The 20,197-nt window shown below is 39.4% G+C and overlaps 1 protein-coding gene across 1 annotated transcript in view; it reads right to left on the bottom strand.

Moving 5' to 3' along the window:
* The window catches only part of PARD3 (par-3 family cell polarity regulator), a 386,953-nt gene that overhangs the window by 327,473 nt on the left and 39,283 nt on the right, over nt 1-20,197 (bottom strand). Inside the window, exon 3 of the mRNA XM_029911630.1 lies at nt 4,434-4,565. Within this exon, the coding sequence (XP_029767490.1) occupies nt 4,434-4,565 (132 nt within the window). The remainder of the gene's footprint in view (nt 1-4,433; nt 4,566-20,197) is intronic.

The raw sequence follows: 20,197 nt of genomic DNA, 5'->3' as shown, positions 1-20,197 counted from the left end.
TTTAACTGTCACCTTCTCCACCCCAACCTCCCCACTGTGATGACTTCTGCAGTTAGATGGCATTCCCCAGTCTTTGACTCCAATCCTTCAAACCACTTCAGGTGGGCTGAGCTTTTTAATTAGTTATTTTATGATTTCTCAATTGAACAGTGGTAATATTATGCATGTGAACAAATTTTGGGGAAATTGCCAACTATCTTCAACTGATTCTTTGGAACAGGTCTGCTAGTGGGAATTCTTATGAAGAAAAGTTTAGAAGCACTACTTTCATTTAATTTTATTCCATAAGAAAAGTATAAATTTCTAAGTACTATTTAAAGGGATAAATAGTAGAGAGTAACAAACAATTTATGTTAACACTACTTTGAAATCTATCAGAGTGAACTTGTCAGCCCAGTGAAACAACAGAAGGCCATATCTTCTAGAATGTTTGTTAGTTTACAGCATGAGAAATTTGAAAGCTGAAACTGTCTAAATTTAAACCTTCAAATTTCTGCTGGCAAAGGAATTCTTCAAGATGCAAGTAGTTCTGGCATGTCTTATTTTATGGATTGGAATAACAAACTTTTCTCTAAGTTACATTGATCGATTCTTTCAGCAAATAGTTTGAATCTTTTGTAAATGAATTGGGAATGATCCCTAAATTGAAGTACAGATTCCTACCTTTTACACCAAGGGCGTCTCTAGGTTTTTTGCCGCACCAAGCAAAAAAAAAAAAAAAAAGAATGCCGCCCTGGAATTGTGCTGCCCCCCAAGCACAACTGGTTTGCTGGTGCCTAGAGCTGGTCCTGCATCACACAGAGCCATGATTCCCTAAGACAATTCAGAAGGCAGACACAAATCTTTTATCTTCTGTCCCACTTCAAAATTTAGTAGAGGCCTGGTAATGTACCACTGATGCAGCTAATTGCTATTTGTACTATATATTTTCAAGTGACCCTCCATTCTGAGGCCCTAAAATCCACAGTAGTCTACAGAAGGAAAGCTATTTCTTTAACAAGTGCCAGTACAGAAAACTGGTACATTATTCCTTATTATATCATCCTATAACAATCTCACTGCAAGATCACAGTCTGCTCTATAGGGGGCTGTATGGGAAATGAGATACGTTTTCTCTCCTGTCAAAATAACTTTATCTCTCTGGCACCTAGTGGCTCTGTGAGGTGGGGGGGTGATAAATGAAGGGGAGGGGTAGCTCCCTTTTATGGACACCCAGCCAGCCAGTTAAAGTCCCTCTTGGTGGCTTCTTGCTTTACCTTTAAAGGGTTAAAAAGTCCCCCAGGTAAAGAAAAGGGAGTGGGCACCTGACCAAAAGAGCCAATCGGAAGACTAGAACTTCTTAAAAGGGGGAAAAAAGCTTTCCCTTTGTCTCTCCCTTGTTCTCTCTGGGCTGAAGAGAAGGGGGACAGCTGGAATGCTGTGCAAAGTTTGGACCAGGTATGAAAATTCATCGTCCATACCTAGAAGGATTCATTGCGACAGGGAATGTTTAAACAGATGCGATAAGATTTATTTCTTTTATTTTATGTAAGGCTTGTGGACTCCTCTGTGCGAACCCCAGATGTTTTTGTGTGCTTGTAATCTTTGAGCTGAACCCCCAAGAAAGCTATTTTGGTGGGCTTGATTTTTGGAATTGCTCTTTTAAAATCCAGCAAAAGCCTAAGTTCCAGATGTATTTTATTTCTTTTTGCTTTTAATAAAATTTACCTTTTTTAAGATCAGGATTGGATTTTTGGTGTCCTAAGAGGTTTGTGCAGATGTTGTTAAATTAGCTGGTGGCAACAGCTAATTTCCTTTGTTTTCTTTCTTAGCTCTTTCCCGGAGGTGGGAAGGGGATGAAAGGGCTTGAGGGTACCCCACAGAAAGGAATTCCCAAGTGCACCTTCCTGGGATCTGAAAAGGGGTTTGCATTTGGGTGGTGGCAGCGTTTACCAAGCCAAAGTTAGAGAAAAACTGTAACCTTGGGAGTTTAACACAAGCCTGGAGTGGCCAGTATTAATTTTTAAAATCATTGCGGGCCCCCACCTTCTGCACTCGAAGTGCCAGAGTGAGGAATCAGCCTTGACAGGGTGTCTTTAACATTAGTAATCCTAGTGAGTTGCTTAATGAATTAATTGTGCTCCTCAAAGCAGAATCTCACAACATTTACCTATCTCTGAAGGTTACCAGGACCCTCTGGGAAATTTCTTTTCTTCCATATGCTTGAGAGGAAAAGGTGAGGCACAGGATTCACAAGTATACAAAATAAGCCTTCCTTGAAGTAACACTGTTCCAAAGGAAATTCTTCCAATGAGCAACGTCTCTGGGACCAGCCCAAGGGCGAACCTGGTAATCCCTTCAGTTCTACGAAGCCAAATACCTATAGAATATAGCTGTGCTCTAATGTCGGCTTCCTAGCATTGTCATTGCACTTGGTTTGTCACCAGATCCACAGTATGCTATTTTGCATGGCCATGGCCATTTCTGGTAGCTGTACTAGCATAAGAGAGGATTCCAGCTCCACCGCAACACCTCTGTGGAGTATAGGAATTACAGACACCAAGTGACTTGGCTGTGCAGGTTGGTAGGCCACACCATAGGCTAGACACTTACATTCTTCCTATTTGCCTGTTTTTCCTTGTTGCTTATGTCCATTTTCAGAGCTTCTACTGCCTTGAGTGCCTCCCAAAAGAAAGGTAAGTGAAAAGCAGAGGCCCGGCAAGGAAGAGCCAATTGAGTCTGCTGTGGGAAACTATTTACTCTAAGTGCAGACACCTTATGTTCTGAACTAAAGAATTCAGAGCATTTTTAAATCCAAAAAGGCTCTTCTATAATTCCATACTATTTTCAAAGCCGCACAGAGCGGGACAGGACAGAAGAGTCCCTTGGACAACCTCATTATCTACTTGAAACTTCTTGAACACTACTTCACAAACAGAGGGGACTTGTTGCTTAGTTATTATTCACTGTGCAACAGGAGCTTATATTCAGTAAGTTCCAGTTTGCTTATTACCAAGCATTCCAAATTTAATTTATTAAATGTAAAAGCATTAAGTTTATCCAATGAAACATAAAGGGCTCAGAGGGACATTCAAAAGGATGTTAAGTTTGAGAAAAGAAGTAAACAGGATTTCCACCTGCATCCACTCTTTCATGTGTAAGGCTCTTCCCCTCCTTCCCCAGTGCTGTGCTTCATTCCATTCTCATTATGGGTTTCCTTCCGCTGTTCATGCCCTGTTAAACAGTTTTCAGTCTAATTACTTATCCTGCTGATATGAAATCACCAAAGGATCCCGCTCTTCCAGATACATGCGACTTATTAACATCCAAAATTTAATGAATGGATCATCTCTCTCATTTAACTTTTTTTTTTTTTCAGGTACAGAAATTAAATCAGTTGACTATGGTTGTTTAAACAGGCTTTCATAGTATTATTTATTTACCATGAAGTTGGGTAAAGTGGGTCTAGTTACTGGACTGTGAGCAAAACTTCACAAAATACAACATTTATTGGAAAATAGATGTTTAAATATTTAAATATGCAAGTCACTGACATTTTCTCGGAAGGTTGCTTTTAAGATTTCTAATCCAACTCCTTTTGCTGAGACAACAGCTTATTTAAGTACTTCAATGAGATTCTAACGACTCAGGGAGGCGTACCTCAAAAATCAAACACTAACAACACTGCAAGAGGAGATTGCTTACAATCTATGGCACCAATTTTACAATCTACAACACATAATTCAATCAGCAAATGGTTCCAAATAACAAGTTTGCAATATGGATATTTACTGAACATAAAACTGATCAAGCAATGGTGATATCTAGCAATCTTGATATTCATTTTAAGTCTTTCAATATTCATAACCGTGAGATTCTTAATAAAGGAGGAAAAACATTAGGCATAATTATTTATTGTGTGAAAAAAAATTAAAACTGGTAATTTCAATATAGTCAGTAAAGGCAAATAACAGTTATGACTTTAAAGCTAGAATCGAATGACATGTCACTGGTTCAGAAGAATAAAGAGCATTTCAAAAAATGATATGCAAAAATAGATCCTTATTTAGTTACATAACTTTGTGGGTAACATTACTGGCTTTTCATCAATAAAATTTACTTCAAAATAACAATCTCTAAATAAAACAAGCCTGCTGATACCAGCTGTGAAGAAGAGTAGCAAAGAATAGCAGCGCTCATCAGAACACTCGCCACGTACTGTATAAATGGGTGTATGGCTCAAAAATGGGTGATATTTCCTGTTTGCTATTTTCATTCCTAATGAAGTTTTTGGAAGCAAAGGAATCCCAATACATATTACTCTCTACATATCTGATGCTAATACCCATGCTTCCAGAACCATTATCATTTAGGAATTTATTTCTTTGTAATATTTGTGGACTAGCATAAAGGTTAAATTGTTAAAGTAATATATATATATTAATATATATTACCTGTTCTTGCCTCTCCAGCCACTTGTCCACCATGGGATGACTGGCACTTAACGATGAGCGAGCATTGTCTCTCTGAAACTGGTTAGACCAGTTACTAGTATCCCGTGGTAAGCTTCTGTAGTTTTCATCTTTCTATTTCAAAAGAAACAAAGAAAGTGTCTTATAAAAAAACACAACCAGTCCTTGCACATTGACAATGCAGCTGGCTTTTAAGATAATATGAAAGAAACACTGAAAAGGGATAAAGTGAATTTGGACAATTACACTGGAAAGATGCATACACAATTCTATTGCCTTGAGTCTGTACACAACCATTTAATTGCAAAGACTCCCTTCTTATTTAAGCCAGTAAATTCCAAACTAAGCTTTATGAGGTTCTCCATCTCCTTCACCAGCTTGTGCTTTCACAATCTCTTCCAACTTAAACTTCTACTGGATGGGTACATATTTCAGCAATGTTTTCAGGGTCTTGGACCAACTTTTCCCTCCCAAAGCAAATAAACTACAAGAGGAGACAGCCCATTACTATCTGGGCCAAGCACAAGCACAAGCAATAGGGTGCTACTCTAGGCAAGCTAAGCATAACAACATACCTCCTGTGCCAACACACACACTTACAGGGAAAGAAAATTGAAAAGGACATATTGTAGGGCATAATATGAGATGCTACAAAATGAAACCTTCAATACATAAATGGGATATATAATGACATTTTCCAGGCAAGTTTTCTGGTATAAAACAAATTTTTTCTTAAATATATTGCATTGCAGTGTTAATGCCTCATGACTGACAAGTTGTTTACTAAAAATGGACTCAAACAGAAAATTAACTTCAGCATCAAGAAATTAAAGCATGAATTGAACCAGACCCAAATATCCTTGTAACAAAATTCCTGTCTGAATGACCATTCAAATAAAATTTTCTACTACACTGATTTGCCCGGGCATAGATCAGTCATAAATCGCCAAAAATGACTCAGGTTTTTCAAAGTGGCATACTGAGGACTATGCTGGCAAAAACAGATGGTGAAGATTCTCTCTCTCTTTTTTAAAACAGAAAGTCTGTTAGTTTACTTGTAAAACTCTACTGAAGACAAGTTTCTTTAGCAGCGCTATAGAAGGCAGCAAGCAGTGTTTAATGAATGGAATTCTCTCTGTGGATTTTCTCATTTTATTTCCTTCTTTCAGTGAAATGGTCAGTGCAATTACTGTGAGTCAAGAAAACCAATTTTAATAATTTTAGGTGGTAGAAAAGTACAACAAAATCACAATCTGGATGAGGAAATAAGAGAAATATGATTTGACATGAAGAAAAACCATAATTGGTCTATGACTCATTGATCAGTCCTTGTCATATAACAGACCTTCAGCTAGTCTGAGTGAACAGACATCCCTGCCTCTTATGTACGAGATGCTTTTTGTGTTTTTATTCTTCATATATAATTCTATTATTATTGATCTATATTTACACTGTTTTCAACACAGCCTTTTAAACAAGAGTTTTATCCATTCTACACAACTCCTTCCCCATTAATCATGTACAAAAAGTAAAAGCTCTTTGTGAGAGCAAAAGAAAAAAAAAACCAACAACACTATCAAGGCCTGTATTCCAACTTCAGCTGAGCACCAAAGCCTAGACTCTGAATTTAACTAGATGTTATTCAAGACAATCGCTTTTGCTTATAATTACATTTTCATAGTAATGTCTCAATCCATTAAGTCAGGAATGTTAGGTGACAGCACCAGATGTAAACTAACATCAGTGGATTTGCACGGAGTATGCACCAAGACATGAGAGACATAGACGTATGTACATATGTATGCATAGGGGGTATGTGTGTGTGTGTTCATTCTTTTCTGCTAAAAGTAATCATCAAACATTAATACTCTGGACCATTTCAAAGTAAGCTGCTTCTCCCACAAGAAGCTAAGTTCCTCTATACAAGGCTATATTTCCCAACACAGTGCCACAGCTGCACTGGTGGAAGCAAAAATAGGAATGCTAAAGATCACCAGGTTCCTGTAGCTGCTGGTACTTTTACAATGTTGTTAACCTACTTAGAGCAAGTAAAAAATGGCACAGTAGTGTACCTCGTCCACATGTCTGCGATCACCAATAGAGCTGAGCACGTGATACCAACAATAGGACATTTTAGGAAAACAACCTAGCATAGACAAACCATAGACATTTTTTCTAAAATTTCCCACCATCCATTGCTACCACTGGTTGTTCTTCATTGGCCAGAGCAACAGTGAGAACTAGACAAGGCTAGCCATTGGCATTTTAACCAAAGTCTCATGTAGTCCTGCTCTGAACAAGGTTACATGAGTACTTGCTGCTGGTGGCCAACTGGAGTCCTATCTACAGCAATATTTCCACCACTACTCCCACTATCAGAGCAAAACCAATAGCAGGAAATTTTAGGAAGGGGAGCAGAATTATGATAGATGCAGTTTGCACATTTGGAGCCACTGAAAAAAATAAATTAAAATAACTGTTCTAAACTAAGATAAAATATGCAAACACAATCAGGGAACCTTTTTAAAAATAATCATCCATTCATTTAAAAACAAAACAAAAAAGCATTAGCACGCCAACTTCCTCGGACATGCAAACATGGTGCATATCACTTTAACTGCAATATCATATAAAAACAAGATTTTTAACAAGGTAGCCACCGGGGTCATACAGAAAACTCTCAGTTCTTCTGGAGCTGCAGCTAAGAGTCCTCACGAGACTACTACTGACATGGATCATCGGTTATAATTAAATGTTCTAATTTTTAAGAAGAATTTCCCCAAACAGCTTTAAGGGACTGCCAACATGTACGGTTCTATAATATTTGTAATGAGACCTGATCAGTATAACGCTAGAGTTGTTAGGTCACAACATTACAGCAACACTTAACAGTAGCATATTTTATTGCATTTCAAATTAAAATGCATACGCTAGCAACTTAAGGGGTTTACTTTACTATGGATTCCCCACTGAATTTTTTCTGAGCTGGAAAAAAATAGTACACTGATTTTGCTGTATTTTCAATTTCAGACGATTTACAACTGACAATGAGCTTGTCACTAGAGAGACCCTCTAGAAAGTGTTGCTAAAATGATGCATTAGCGTGACCTCTGTACAGCAATGCTTTAATTACTAGCTGTCAGTGCATCAACCAGCTTGTGGTTTAAACCTATAGTTGTAACACTGTTAAACTTACTAAGTCACCCTATCCCAACAACAGATATCCTGAATCCTGCAATATGAAACTTGCATGCCTGTTACTTCAGTTGCTACTGGGCCACTCTCAACATATGAATTGCCAAGTGTTTCTTGCTTCCCATATGTCTGATGTAAAATTGATATGACAGGAGCATGCTTTCAATTTTTACTGTTTCTGTGGGATAGGAATATAACAACAATGAAATGGATCAAAATAATCTCAGATGAAATTCTCTGTAAAAAGATTCCTTGTTCCCAAGTTGCACACTCTTACTGATGTTCCCACCATAACCATTTCTGCAACAAGCCATCCACTCTCATCTACTGACCCTACCCCAAAGGACTTTGTTTCAGTCAATAACTTATTTTGCTTAAACTTCTATTATACACTCTTGGTACTTCATTGTTTGTACATTTCTGGAACAGTGATTTTTATTTCTCTACGCTGGTTGCTCAGAAAATAGTTACAGCAACATCATATGGCTTGTTGCACATGCAGGAGCTTTGAATTTAAAGAAGAGCAATGCTTCTCATTTGGAGCAAAGCAATACTGCAATAAAGCGTACACACATACTAAAAGCAGAACTTTGAAAAATGTACTTCATATTGCTCATCTGCAGCACTACAGGCATCCATTTGTAAAGCTGACAGTTTATAAAAAGAAAATTATGTCTGCCATTTTAGATCAGGGCTATAAGGGTGGAGCGGGTTGAGAGAAGGAAATACTGAATTCAAACTAGGAAAATGTATACTTTTGCCAACTAGATTGCTGGCAAAAAAACACCATAATGTGAATTCCAAGTAAACAGCAGCAAAATGTGATCTGTGGCATAGGTGAAGATGAGGTAACAGGAAGCTGGCATGCTATTCAACTGATGATACGGTGTAATCTGAGCATAATGCATGAAAACCCACACACATACATCTAGTTGCAAAATTATGTTCTGCAATTTTATACTCCCTTTGCCATGAGTGAATCTTAAAGTGTATCATACACATTCAAGAACTAAGCCTCACAATGCCTGTGACAATGGGAAAGCTAGGCACAGAGGTATTAATTTATTTGCCCAAGATCATAGAGTGTAATGTAGCTGAAGCCTGGAGCCCAGATCTCGATTCCCAGTCTTCTGCTCTAATCATATCATCTTCTCCCGAGCATGAGCATTATGCATTTTAAAATACTAACTATTGTATATTTAATTTTATCATATATAAAAATCGAGTCTGCCACCCACACTTGCATTGAGCTCCACATAACTCCCAAACAGACTCATTGATTTCAATGGGATTACTTGCAGAGTATGGCACTACTCAACATAGGGATGTAAATACCGTTGAAAAAGTTAACCATTTAACTAAATATTTTTTAATCATTTAAGCGGTTAACTGGTTAAAGGGCTGGTCAGCCAGCAGGGCTGGGACCGCCCCGGCCGAGCAGCGCTGCTCCAGCTGGGCGTCGCGGGGCCACTGGGATCAGCAGGTTAACCAGTGAGACAGCAAAATCAGCCCCATACTGTGGAATTTATCCACAGACAATATACATAAAATGTATAAACTTCTAGTCCCATGTGAACATTTCTTAACATTGTATTCACTCTCTTATATAATAACTTAAATAACAACAATTATATATAGACAGATATATAAATATAAAATGAATGGGTTAATAGAATATTAATCTATAACCGATATATGTTTGTGACAGGCCACTAACAAATGCCATTTTACCATTGATCTGGAATCTTGTAATTTGTTACACCCATTCATTCTGAACCACTGGAATACAAAACATCCCAGATTTGATCTTTCCATCAGAAGTCATCAATTTTCAGATATGAATAATTCAAGTGTCCTCAAAGCACATTAGAGGTAAGAATGGTTTAAAAAACACGTATTTATTTATTCTATGAAGTGGTCATGTTGGGCATGAGGCCTCCTATTTGGTCAAGTGAAGGTCATCTGAGGCCACCAGTCTTACTTACCAGATTTTAAACAGAAAGGTTTCTACAAATATGTTTAATGGATAGATGATTATACAAATATTAATTCCACATTACACTAGGCCATCTGAGAGAGAGCATACTAGCTCCTGGACAGTTTTATGTTTACTCCTGGTGGAATTCTGTACATGCACAGAATTTATGCTCCTCTCCCCGATTTTTTTCCTCCTCTACAGAATATAGATTCTGCTGGAGAGGGGCTGCAGTTACACCTTTCACCCACCAGGAGCTGCTGTGGTGCCAGAAGAGATTGGCAGCCAGTCGGCAGCCAGTGAGGCCGAAGAGGCTGTGTTCCTTACAGTGGGGCCAGGTGAGGAGGCATGGCACGGACAGAGCAGGGCACACAGGGCTTTTGGGGCGGGTGTTACAGACTGAGGCTCAGAAGGACTAGTGACAGGTATTTTGAAATTAATTACCAAAATAATTGAAACTGGAGTGATTATATTGTGTTACTTTGACAAATAAAATATGCAGAATTTTAAAATATTGTGTGCAGAATTTTTCATTTTTTGGCACAGAATTCCCCCAGGAGTATGTGTTGCACTGAGGCATGTTTGGTCTTGTATGATTCTAAATCGTGTTAACAATAAAATTTCTGTATACGGAATGCAACCTCATCTTTCCCCAGGACAAGGAGTAACATGTTCTTATGATATTAGTATAACCTGTTTACTAGTTTTCACAATGTTTGAGGTTTGGTACAACACCATCATTCCATTTTCCATTAAGCAGGTATGAAAACAACTGTTGATTTCAAATGACCTTCACTTCTCCAGAACAAAGCCACTGTACAAAACAAGGCTACTCTACAGAAAATTTTTTTTTTTTTAATAAATGGATGCTCCCTGATAGGTATCTAGTGGTGTAGTTAGACCATTAAGCAATGAATGACCTTTTGGGTGATCTCTGACAGAGAAGTCAAATTTCTTTAGTCAGCAGTTTTCTGTGAGCTAGTGTGCCAAATTTCAAGATTTTAGTTCAGTGAAAATATGGAAACTAATTGTGTCAGTCAGTGAGCAAGTGACTTGTTATGAGCATCTGTGTATATTAAATGAGACGGACACCATTGCTTGGCAGTCTCCTTTCCCCTCTGGGTAGGTTCAGTTTATTGTATTATTGTACGATGCAATTTAACAGTCTGTCTAGTTTAAGATTATTTTAGAACATGACCTTGCAAGGTAAAACAGACCAGACAGATGATGGCCATAAGACGTGCTTAGCAAGGCAGCAGTTCTAGTTACACAATATCAAGACACTGTTGATCTTTGTTTTAGAAGGAAACAGTGTTAAAGAATTTTCGTAGCCTAGTGTCTTCTCCCAGAGCATGTGAAGCTGCTAACCTAGAACATGGGTAACTTCCAGTTATTGATAAAGGCTATCTTGGGACAGGTCTTTTGCATTCCCTGTGAAAGAGACAAGAAGGATGACCCACTCACTAATCATTTTGATTACTGAAGTCTTTAGAAAATGACTGCCTCTACATTTCCATGAATGGGACTAATCTATTATGCATAAAGAATAGATTGTTAGATACTAATGCAATGAGAAGACAGCCACATTTAAAAGTCATTCCTATATTTAACTTCAATCGCCTTATGATCATGAATTTCCAAAGTTGTGCAATTCCAATTTTGTATATTTCACGATACCTTTGAGTGACAAGCAAGGCCTCTCTCTCTCTCTTTCTCTCTCACACACACACACACACACACACAGAGCGATTATTAAGGAGAGATGCAAGGAATGGATGGTTTTGCTGTGCAGCTGGTGTTATTTGTAGATATTCAGTGTTGAAGGATATGGATTAAATTCAGAGTAAACTGAAATCTGTTAGGCTGTCAATCAAACTTGTGCCGATCTCTCTTGTTTACAAAGGAATACCAAAAATGTCATGATCTTTGCATGTGCACAGGCAATACCAAAAATTATCAAGCATGCTACAGATTGTATTTCTCAGACTCTCAGGGCTGTGAAGAAATTCTCTTTCCCAATTCTCTCTTTACTCATTAATTTCACAATAAAATCTCAGTAAAGATAGTGCAAAACAAACAAAACAGCATATGGTAATTGATGTAGTGCAATTACAATTCAGAAATTGGGACTTATTCCTGCCTCTGTGTTTCATAAAGCAAAAACCAAGATAAAACTGTTCTCTCCCAAAGAGATGAATCAAATATTTAAGAAACCTTTCATAAACAATGGATCTGCATCTGATGCACACATTTAAAATGCAGTACCTACGTACTCCAGCACTAAGCAGTTTCGTATTCATTTAGCCAAAAAACTCCTGAAAAGTTTGTTTTCATTTTCTATATCCATGCCGTCCCTTTCTCTGAAATGATCTGAAGCCCCTAACTTAGTAGGATAATATCAAAATAAGCAAATTTAAGATATTTTGGGGTTCAGTCGTGCATTCCTCTCTCACATGACAGTTCCAGTAGAACTTCAATGGCAGAATTGCAGGATCAGATCATAGGCTTTTATATTTTCAACACTTTCCCCCATTGCACAGCTCACTCTGACACTATAAGATGGCCATTTTTCATCCTTCCTGCAAGCCCTCTGTAAATAGTTTCTAAAAGTATGTAGCTATGCATACAAAAAACAGGTTTTCACCAAACAGATTAAGGAAAAAATAGTTGTGCACAACTCTGCAATTTTCACCAGGAATTTGTTTTTATACCCATATTTATCCAGAGGTTTGTGGGTATTGGACTCACACTATATATTACAAAGTGCATTTTATTTTTATTTTAAATCCCTCTTTTCTTTCAAGCATAAAACTGTTTTATTTCCTTACCATTTTCCCCTCTTGCAAGTTAATTTCTTTTTGTACAGTTGCTCATGAGTGCTGGGCTGCTGGCATTTATTTATTTAGGTGTATTGGTGCATCATCTTTTTGGGTAGGAAGAGAAACAACAAATAAATAGAATGGGAATAACAAATAAACAATTATAGGAAATCACATGAGGGAACTGTATGGGTGCCAACATGATTCAAGACTCATGGTGCTACAGAGGTCTAACTTGGAGACTGTGGGACAGACCCATCAAAATTGGTACTATTGTTTGAAGAGTAGGGCAGGTGGCACACAATCTCATTTGAGGATGACCACATTTTCAAAATGGAAAAACTGGGACACTATTGGGGGGAGGGGGGGGCTTAAAAAACATAGTTGGTAGGCATTAAGAAGTTGTTCAGGGGACAATGAGAGAGAAAGGGATAACCATTATTCTGTCTCCTCAGTCAAGCCACACACTTTCCACACTTTCTCTGCTAACTGAATAGATACGTTGAGAAGGAGGCTGTTTAAAGACTTGTACAGAAGCAGGGAGGCCAACATGTCAAACGTGTGCCAAGCCTGAGGAGACATGGTCTCTGTAGTGTTTGTGCACTCAGCAAACCTCTCATTAATTTCACCAGCTCAGCTGACTGACAGCTCTTTCAGGTAGATGTTCAGCCAAACTTTACAAAACACGAAACAGAACTCTGATTTTTGTAAGGGAACAGGTCTATAGCATGGCCCTCAAAACAGAGAGAAACTCAATTTTGAGGAGACACATTCATCTTACTTTATATACAAATGCATAAGGAAAAAGAAAGACCATTTTTCGTGTACCTTGAGTATCAGCCTTTCCTAAACCATGAAGGAGAGGGCACAAACACATTCTTAGAAAATACACTCATTATAGGCTCATGATTATTATCCCCATTCTACTGATTGGGAACTGAGGTAGAGAGGGATTACGTGACTTGCCCAACCTCACAGGGGAAGTATGGGAACTAAAGGCAGATTTCAGACAATGAGTTCAGTACCTTATCCACATCATCTTCATCCTTTTTCCCCAGCACCTGACTATTAATGTTCCTCTATCTTCTTGGGGATGGAGGGATGAGTGGAAGGATTCTCTAACAAATATGAAGGGTAAAGGGGAGGAAAAGGGGGGGGAAATAATAAAAACCTTAAAAGCAAACATTTTATTGAAGCAGGGGTGGGGGATGGGGGCAGGTTGACACTTCTGGTCTTGGTTGGCTTTTGGCTTCATCTCAGCAGAATAGTGTCTGTTTGTTTGCACAGCACTCAGCAAACAGAATAGGAGAGGAGTAAATGTATAGCACCATCCGTTATCAATCTGAGCACTATGCAGGGATTTTTCATTTCATGTCTCTCATTCCCAGCTTGCTGCAGTGATTTCATAAAGGGTTTTGCAGGCCCTCACCACAGCAAGAAGGAAAAACAAAATAAAAAACAGATGAGAAATATGTATTTAGCTTTGTTTTGAAAGGTAGGAATGCTGAGGTCACCCACAGAGAATAGGATTTTAATTTTTATTGCACTAAAACAGCAGCAGCAGCTTTGACAGAAAACTCATGACTCTTACACAGTATGAGAGAGGAAAACCACACAATTTTATATTATGATTTTAAGTTCTGTTTGGGTACATTTGATCTAAGCTATTTCACCACCTCCTGACAAGGTGACAGCAAAATGCCCATCACAAAGCAAAGATCCACAACGGCTTGGAACCGTCGATCTACATCTCGCAATTAACGAGCAGGACCAGGAGTCCGAGCAGGACCAGTGCCGGGAAGCGCCCGCACACGGTGATGCCCTTCTAGGGGGATCAGCGACAGTCCGAGAAATAGTACCATCAATCCCTCGTCGGGTCCCTGGAGCGGTATCGCGGTCTCGGAGATACCAGGTACCAGAACTGGTACTCCTGCCGGGGGGGGCGCATGCCTCCAAAGGTATGCACCCGGTGGCCGGTGAGCTGTGCCTCGAGCCTCTCTGCCCGTGCCCAGGGACCAATTAGGGCTGTGCTGCGATTGCCTATCGCGGTCAAATGCATGGCAGCTACAGGAGGGTGAGCGCTGGCGGGACGTCCCCCATGATGGGGAATGGTGCAAATGCAGGTTTACCCCATGATCGGCCTGCAAGGCCTCCAGCGTGGATGGCATGCAGAGCTGACGGAGACCTCTCCCACTATCCGGGGTAGCCGGCGGGGAGCGAGTTGGCCTACATCGCTCCCCCGGAGCTTGAGCCCGAGATCCTGACGTGGGTGAAGAATTTCCCAGCATGGGACTTTGCTCACACCCAGACTTATCCATTTCCTTGCGGGAGGTTGGAGACGGGCCTCGTCCCGCCTTCTTGGTCAGAGCCATGGACGGGAACCGGTGCCAGCTAGTGGCTGGTCCCGCTGGGGCGTTGCGCACTGAGGTCACGGTACTTGGCGCCGAGCCGGAGCGCTGCTCCGGTGCTGGGGTGAGGGCCGACTCCATAAGGAGCACTCTTAAATGAATATTGCGCTCCTTCTTAGTTCTTGGCTTGAAGGACTTGCAAATTTTGCACTTCTCACTAATATGTCCTTCACCCAAGCAATGCAGACAGCTTCTGTGTGAATCACTAACAGGCATGGGCCTCTTGCAACGATCATAGGGCTGGGGATTGGGGCATGCTACGTCCCGAGACAAAGTCCCATTTGGGACCTACAAAGTCTCTAACTATAGCTAAGGAATTTATAAATACTAACTGAAAACTATATACAGTATAATACAGAAGATAACTCGTTCATACAAACGAACAGCTACAGCACTAACAGAAGCAGCAACAGTTCCAAGGCTGTCACTGGAGGCAAGAAGGAACTGTGGGTGGGGGGAACCGGCGGTGCCCTATATTCCGTGGCATGTTCACGCCACTCCTGGGGCGCTGGAGTGTGAGGATACTTAACATGGGGAAATAGATTCAATCTGTGTAATGACTCAGCCATTCCCATGAATCTATTTCCCCATGTTAAGTATCCTCACACCTCTTGTCAACTGTCTGAAATGGGCCATCTTGATTATCACTACAAAAGTTTTTTTTTCTCCTGCTGATAATTGCTCATCTTAATTAATTAGCCTCTTAGCGTTGATATGGCTACTTCCACCTTTTCATGCTCTGTATGTATATATATCTCCTTACTATATGTTCCATTCTATGCATCTGGAGAAGTGGGCTGTAGCCCACGAAAGCTTATGCTCAAATAAATTTGTTAGTCTCTAAGGTGCCACAAGTACTCCTGTTCTTTTTGAGAAAAAAACTTGCGCACCAAGTAAACTCAGCTGTGTGTTTGCTGTTATTGATCCATCCCTGCATGTCATTTGCTTTGCTTCAGGTAGATTAATGTGAAAAAACAAGCAAGTCAGTACACATTCATTTTTCCCTTTCCCTGCCCGCTCTTGATCTCTCTTTCTTCTAAGTATACAGTTTCACTTCTCTGGGTTATGGCAGCAGTGTTGATCCTTAATGCAATGATATACAATTCAACTCCAGAAAATCACATTAGGGTACTGTCTTTAGAAACCAAATGTCCATGCCATACCTTTGTATTAAGCAGGTGAGGTTACCAGACAAACCTTGAGTATTTCAGTGACACAGAATCAAAGCTGGTTTGATATTTAGTAATGCCACCCCATTCCTCACTGTCATAGATGCGCAAATGAAAGAAGTACCTGCTGAGCACACTAAGAAGAAAAGGGCTGAATTACCTTGTAATCAGCATTAGACATAAGATACTACACTCAATGTTCATATAGTATGGTAATGTGTATGGCACAGGCAGCCAAGGTATGGCATCTGAGGGGGGGGGAGAAAAACCCACTTGATTGTTTTGCATGAACTCAGATCACATATTACTAAAGCTACACAACTCATGGCTTGTGCCATGGGGCTCGGATAGTGGTTTATTATTTTTTTAAGTTTGTGATTCAATGTGTAACAATTATTCACAAATCAAACTTTCATATGATATTTTACTGTGGCAGAAAATGCATGTGAAATTATTATTTTATTTTTTGTCAGGAGAACTAAAAGAAACAAGTCAAAATTACAGTTTGCAAACCAATGACATGGGAAAATTTGGGACGTGTTTTTGTTATCAACTTTCTTTTAATTTAATAACTTGAGGGAATAAGACCTAAAGAATTAACTTGAGCCCCCTTAATTACTGGGAATGTAGATGTACCACATATAAGAAAAAATATTCCAAAATTAATCAAAATAAGTTGGTGAAAGGAATGGAGAGAAAGTGCATACAGGTGTTGACAAATATGGGCCCTATCCTGTAAACACTCAGAAGAGTCGCTCTAATTACTTCAATAAGATTACTCACATAGGTGGGGATTACTCATCTGAGTGGAGTTGCCAACATTATAATCTTTCTCCAGAAATAAATCTTCAAATAAATAGAAGCCCTGGGGTTCACCAAGCAGTGTATTTAAAGAGCCTCTCAACTGGGAACACTTTAAAACTAATACAGATTTCAGGCTGCTTTCCCAGATAGCCAAGACAAAAAACAGAAATCCACCAAAACCCTCCTTTTCCACCCCATTACGGTGTACCATGACATCACAATAATACATGGTGATGTTTCTTCATGGCAATGCAACATTGCTCAAGCACACAGAATACAGAGAGGGGAGAATCCAAAAGGTTCAGTCTGGGTTTGCTTCCAAAGCATCCTAAAGTTCAAAGCTCATTCAAACCTATAAAGGTCTCCTGTCAGGAACTTTGAATCCCCCTCCACAGCCGATTCTGGGACCCACTGCCTGTAATTGTTTCCTGGGTACAAGAAAGAGCCTGGCTGCCTGCTACCTCCAAGCCAGGCCATTGGGGGTAGCTAAAAACAGCAGTAAGCCTGCTTTCCCCCACAGTCCTTGTGGAACATCTCATTCTTTTCCCCTTTCCCCCTTCCCAAGAAACCCACTACCCTTTACTTCCTACTACCCGGGGGCTGTCTCCCCACATCCTGCCTCCCTGTAGTCTTGCTGGGACAGTGGCAATCCCACTGCCTTCTCCTCTCTTCCATTCACCCTGGGAGCCTTATGGCTGTCTTGGTGTTCCAAATCCTGCCTACACAGGAAGATGCAAACCCTATCCTGGGGTCCTCCCTATGCCCATGAGAAATAAACCTTTCCACCTGATATATATTGTTTCCTGCTGTCCTGGAAGTGGTCTTTCCTCAAAACTCTATGGAGTCTCCGCCTATCAGACATTTCTCCTCTTACCCACTCATATACTTAGGAGTATAACCTAAGTAGCCAACACCACTGTTTAGGATTCTCATTGCTTTCCTCGCAACACTACAGCGGAAGCACAGACACTGTAGGGAGTAGAGCAGCAAGCTGCAGCACAGGAGTAGTAAGAAAGTATGTCACAGTAGCTGTAAGACAGCCAGAAGGTGGAACTGCAGTGAAAACACTATCGAGTGCCAGTTGCCCATACAGGATAGATGGGTGTTACCTCTAATCCCATACACAAAGCAGAAAACTAAATGTTCTGACTACTTTTCTTGAATTGTACTTGCCGTACATATGCAATGAAACAGTTTGGAACAAGGCAGTTTTATCTCTAGTCATTATCTGAATGGATAAAGAAGAAACCTTAATATTAAAAAGTGGCAGGTTCCTATTGGCCAGAGAGTATCTATGAAAATCTCTTAGGCAAGAAGTTTTACATGTTGCAAGAGCTCAGTATCAGTCCTCCAGAGCTATCTGATGACAAGGACGTCAAAACTGATACATTTGCACATTTTATATTGACACAAATGAAATAAATGTTTGTAGCTACAATTTTATAAAATTGGTAATGGGGAGGGATACAGAAAAATACTTATCAGAAATTCTTAAGAGCCATAACTGGGATTCTCTGAAAAACGTGGACTAACATGTTTGGACTGGCAATAAGAGATATCAATGAATACACTAAAATATAAATCTATTTACATAAGAACGGCCAGACTGGGTCAGACCAAAGGTCCATCAAGCCCAGTATCCTGTCTTCCGACAGTGGCCAATGCCAGGTGCTCCAGAGGGAATGAACAGAACAGCTTTAATGTAACTGCACTCAGAATGAGGTAAATGCACAAAATGTTTACATGAGCAGTTGACTGTACTGTTTACTTTCAATTCTTTGCAACATCTTACCTACCAGAAACTAACACTCTGAGCGATCTGCTTCACTCAAAAGATTAATGCAGATGGTAAAGAAAAAGCATTTGAAAAGATTCATTGTCAATATCTGCTGTACTAACCTACACTAATTCTCTCCTATCTTCTTGATTTAATGCTCTCTTGTGCCCAGCTTCCCATCACTACATTAGATCAATTGAATTCCTTTCCACCTTGGTCACCATGTTTATTTCCAGGGATGCCATGCTTCAGTGCACTTCAAATATTTTCATGAAAATCAAGAGTAAGTACATGCTGAACAGCTAATGATGCACGGAGGCTGGAGTGGAAGCTTGGCTGCTCTTTAAATCCCTCCAAATGCTAGCTTGAGACACTCAAGGAGGCTGTTCATGCTATGTATGGCCCTCTTTTCAATATCCATGTTTCTTGAGTAATGAAGTATAATCTCATTATCATTTCAGATAAATTAACCGAAGATGTTAGCATTTTGTACAGATAATTCTCTAACCCATTTTGTTCTTTTTATTAAAACATCGAAAGCCAATTTTTTCAAAATGGCTTCTAATGTTGTGTTCACAATCAAGCACAGGTGCAAGTGACAGAAATTAGACATTTAACTATCAGATTTGACTTGCAGATCAAGTAGACATCTACATGCTATAATTTGCACACACAGTCAATTGCAGAACCAGACTGAGGCTCCTTTAAAAAATTGGCTCTAGACATTTATACTCACTGCATGATACTTCACTGCAGATCCTTTTTATAGGTAGGATTTTTATTTTTAAATAGCTGGAAGAATACCACAAGAGAAAGGAGCGTTCTTTTGCAAAAAAACATATGTATTAGTCAGAGGACATAGCCCCAACTCTGCTGCATTTCTGCTATTTTATATAAGATTTAATCTAGTAATGTAACATTTGAAATCTGGTGCTGAGATTAACCAAACCACCTATTTGAGAAAGAAAAAACGTATCTAAAATATCAGATTTCAGATGTTCTATCCCTTTTCAATTTGTATAGTACAGTCAATAGTAACGGAAAATGTAACTTATTATCTGGGTAATTAATTTCCATTAGAAATGTAAAGTTAGACAACACAAAACATCTTCACTGTCACAGTTAGGGGAGAGAAAAAGATAACAGGCGACTGTACAAAACAAAAAATAGCTTTTTTGCTTAAAAAAATAACTTGTGTACAGAAACAAGATTCATGGTGGTTTCTTTAGTTACCAGCATAGCTCACACAGAGATAGTGAATTCTAAATGAAAGTATGAAGGAGGAAAAAAATACTGTGAACCTGACTGTTTCAGCTTTAATTAAGTTATCCTGTGAATAGAACATTTGCAATTTTTTCTTTGTATTACTCAAGTAGCAGTTCTGAAATTAAACACTAGAAATGTTTATTTGCTACAATAGAAAGTTAAAACTAGACAGCTGGTTGGTATGCTTATAGTGCTCTTGTTGTTATACAGAGATTCCGGAGCAACATCAGGATTTAAGAGGAGACTGGTGAAAATCAGGCACATTGTAGAGGTGGCCCATTCAGATTCAAGGATAATGTTTGACAACATTTAGGGCCTGCTTTACAGAAGTGC

This window comes from Terrapene carolina, unplaced genomic scaffold (genome assembly GCF_002925995.2).
Source record: "Terrapene carolina triunguis isolate 2854851 unplaced genomic scaffold, T_m_triunguis-2.0 Scaffold111, whole genome shotgun sequence".
NCBI classification, from domain to species: domain Eukaryota; kingdom Metazoa; phylum Chordata; order Testudines; family Emydidae; genus Terrapene; species Terrapene triunguis.
Note: the sequence above shows the minus strand (reverse complement) of the source record. Positions and strands in the feature narration are given on the sequence as shown.